General features: G+C 33.4%; 1 protein-coding gene across 1 annotated transcript; it reads left to right on the forward strand.

Annotated features, from left to right (window-relative positions):
* The first annotated feature begins 672 nt into the window (after window positions 1–672).
* LOC116133830 (selenoprotein K-like) lies at window positions 673–3406 on the forward strand. Its single transcript, XM_031419515.1, has 4 exons — window positions 673–751; window positions 2663–2766; window positions 2871–3036; window positions 3146–3406. The coding sequence occupies exons 1-4, from the start codon at window positions 733–735 to the stop codon at window positions 3181–3183; spliced, it is 327 nt and encodes a 108-aa protein (XP_031275375.1). The 5' UTR covers window positions 673–732; the 3' UTR covers window positions 3184–3406.
* Window positions 3407–3989: the final 583 nt, after the last annotated feature.

Below are 3989 nucleotides of genomic sequence, written 5' to 3' on the forward strand. Positions count from 1 at the left end.
CTTCCCAACCAAACATATTAATATAACATACCCACCAATTAATCAAACACATTTTCCTAAAGATTTCCAATAATATTCAAGGTAATCTAACTTTTCAGTAATTCAACATTCCCTAAACCAAACGCCCCTTAAATATTTGAAGAAATTCACCTTCATAGTCTAGAGGACCAACCATACCATATAATAAAAACCCGCTATTCAAAAAGTGCTCCAAAAATTTCATTTCTGAGGATTTACTATAATATTATGCTAAATAATAGTACCAAAACAAATTTTTGGCTGCAACAAATAATTTTTTTTATTATTATTATAATAGATTTTTCTATTTATAATATGTAACTTCTTCAAACCTTAAAGAATTAATTTGATAATCAAGAAGGTTTGTTTAATATCAAATTATTTTGAAACCATTTATTATATTTGTGAATTACCTTAAAACATTAGATCGACCGATCATTTAAAAAAAAAAAACCAAAAAAGTCCTTCCTTATAGTTTATAGTTTAAACACTACATTAGATTAGCTTAATTTAAAAATGGGGTTCTCGAGCTCTCCTAACACCGTAAATTCTTGAAACATCCAATCAAAACACGCCAAATTCACAACAGCTATTAACTGAGTTTGATTAGCCAATCAAAATCAACCGAACACGTAAGCCATAAAATCACATAAAAGGCCGGAGTTTTCTATTTTTTGCTTCTCTTTTTTCACAGAGAATTCTAGAGTAGCTCCCATGGCGTACATCGAGCGAGGTCAGGACTTTTCCTCTCTCTTTCAAATCTTCTTTTCGATTAATCATTTGATGTTTTCAATCCTGTTTTTGTTCTCAAATTATTGTTATGTTTTCTCGTCTTTGTGCCTATAGATCGTTAATTAGAATCTCTTGAACGCTCATGTATTTAGGGGTTCGTTCACCGAGCATTTCTATGAATTCTAAATTATTTTATTTTCTGAATTAGTGGTTGACATAGATTTGGGTGTTTTGGTCTGTGCATCTGTTGCGTGATTGTGGGATGGGATGAAAATTAATCGAGGGTTTCTCGTATTACCATAAAATTTAACGATCGCGTTGACCTGAATTAGACTTACTGATCGGAGGGGTTTTGATTATAATATGAATGTAAGAGGAAATGATTGGCATTGACCCGAACTAGACTCAGTTCCGCGCGTGAAATGTATTAGGTTTATATATATATATATATTAACTACATTCAGATCTGGTACTGAGATTTTTTATCAGTGGCTCGTAATAAAACATCTTAACTGAAAAATAGAATATAGTGAGGCTGATATTATGTATTTCGTGGTTGTAATTTTTTTATGATATGATAGATAAGGTTTAAATTTGCAATACATCATAATATGTACTCATTTTCTTAGATTATTTTGGGATATGTTTCCTTTATTGCTGAAGCTACTACCTGATTGTGAATCCTGACAGTATTTTACTTGCTGTTTTTTAGTTGAATTTCTTATAGTTAATTTTGTGCTTTTAATTGTATATATTCTTAGTTTGGTTTATTCCTTCTTCTCTCTCTCAACTTCTGTTCTTGACTGTTGATTTTGATTCTGGATCAATTAAGTATTTGCATAATGAATTAAATATCTATGTACTGTACTGAGTCCTGTTGAATGTTGATCTGCCACCAATGGCCAGCATGTTTAGCTTCTGTATGCCACTAGACTCTATTGGGAGCTCTACCTGCATGCAGTTATTCCCTTCATATCCTTTTTATTGCACCTCATCATGCCACTATAGAATATGCTGCTTAAGTTTATTTCTGTATTTCAGAGGGTTTAAAGTTTCAAATAGCGATGTTACAAAGGAAAAATTGTTTGATGACTGTTAATTGATTTCTCAAGCATCTCTCCACCCCTCTTTCTAAAGCAAAACACACATTAATATACCCACTCACATAGCTTCTTCTTGTCTTGTTCTAGCAAACATGGGTACTGTTTCTTGCGCAGTTTGGTGGTTATGTTTCTTTTTTTGTTTGTTCTATTGTGCGAGTTAAACAAACCATCAAGCCAGTAATGATATGAATCCTTGTGTCTTTGTTGCTTGCTCATCAGAATGTCTTGAAATCATGTTTATTGCATTTATTTTTTTAATTTTCAGCGATGACTGGTACTTTCACATTAGCACCTCCGGTTGGAACCTTAGGCTTTTACTGTCTGAGCATTGAATGATTAAATCCATTTACATGTAGAGTTTCAGAATCAAAACCATTTTGAGGACAAAGATTAATATATTATCCCTGCATTCGGTAGTTGAGTTAAACCTTGATGGAGTGGAAGTCATTGGGTTCCTTCATCTATAATATCCTATCTTGTCTCACATGTATCAAACTAATACAATGTATGTTCATTTCTCTTCGGAAGGCTTCAAGCCAGGGTTGTTCTTTGGTGTCATATCAATGCTATAAATGATAAATGTTCTGTTATCATTCTTTACTTTTGTAAAAATTCATCTGCTATCTATTATCTGTCATTATGTTCCTCTCTGGTGTTTTGGTTTTCTTAATTATGCTTCTTAATTAAAGAGCTTATGTTCCACATTGAAATGTACTCTAAAATACTCTTGAGGCTGACCTTAGCCATGTTTTCGCGATTTACACTTCTATGAATGGATTTGAATGTGAACTTTATGAATGTTGTTTCAGGTGAAGTGAAATCTAAGCGATCAATTTGGCGGTTGAGGACAATCACAGATTTCTTTTGGGGCATTGTCAATTTCATATGCGTATTTTTTGCAACTATGTTTTCGGTAATGTCATGGTTTTGTAATGTTGGTTAATACACATGTACGTCAGTAATATAAGTTGGCATCTGTCTTATAAATTTACATTCACAATATCGTGAATTTATCAGATGGAAAAGTCAGATGCTTACAGAAAGGGCTCTGGTGCTAGCAAGAAATGGGATGGTGGCGGCCCAGGAGGTCCTGGAAGTGGTCCATACGGTGGTGGTCCACGTGGACCTCCTCGAGGACTAGATAATGTGCGAGGGCTGAATGATGTTAGAGGGAATGACCATAGTGAGTTCTCCCTCCCCATTCTTTTCACGTTTCTGATTTTTCGAATTGCAATAAATTTTCTTTGCATTATTTCTCTCTACATTTAGTGATTTTTATTCATAAATTATAGGTTCCCTACCTGCTTGTGGCTCCTGCTGCGGTGGCTAAGTGTCGGGCGTATTTGTTGTGCATTTGCTATTATTTATGAAATGTACAATGAATTAAAATTTCGAAGTGCATATGTTAATGGAAGTTTTAAGAGATAAAGCAGAACTCTTTGTTGGGAAATGTAAGATGAACTGAAGTTAAGAAATATGGTAATTTCAATTGCTGTTTTCAGATTACTGATAGAAATGAACCTTGATAATATAAATCAATAACATTCTCACAAGCGATTCTGTCTTCATTTTGTTCTTAGCCTGCATTTAGTGGTAGATTCTAACCAGCTGTATATGTGACCAGCTGACAAATTTGATTGGCCGACAACGTATATTGCATATTAATTTATTAATTCAGTCAATAATTATCTAATAATTTAAATTACTTATTTAAAAATTAATATAGGCTAATAAGTAGATGGGCTATACAAACGTATTCTTAGGGGTGTTCGTTTTGGAGTAACATGCATTTTCTGAAGGAACTGATATTGAAATCGAAACTGGTCGATTCTTAAGATTTGAAACCAAAATCAGAACCAGACTGTCGGTTTTGGTTTCTAGAAACTTGGAACCGGAATTTGAAACATAGCTTCTAATTTCGAGAAACCAAGTAAACTTTAATTACCCCTATTTTTTGAAATGACAAATATACCCCAAAAAAATACAATATACCTCCAAAAGTTTACAAAATTATAATTTAATTCTGTTTTTACTCGGGTACCTGGACCTTAGTTCCAATTCTGCTTCTCGGTTCTAGCACTATAGGAACTAAAATTGGATCTGAAAATTCCCGGTGCTATCCTTTACCCATGCTCA

The sequence above is a fragment of the Pistacia vera genome, unplaced genomic scaffold (genome assembly GCF_008641045.1).
Source record: "Pistacia vera cultivar Batoury unplaced genomic scaffold, PisVer_v2 Contig276, whole genome shotgun sequence".
NCBI classification, from domain to species: Eukaryota; Viridiplantae; Streptophyta; class Magnoliopsida; order Sapindales; family Anacardiaceae; genus Pistacia; species Pistacia vera.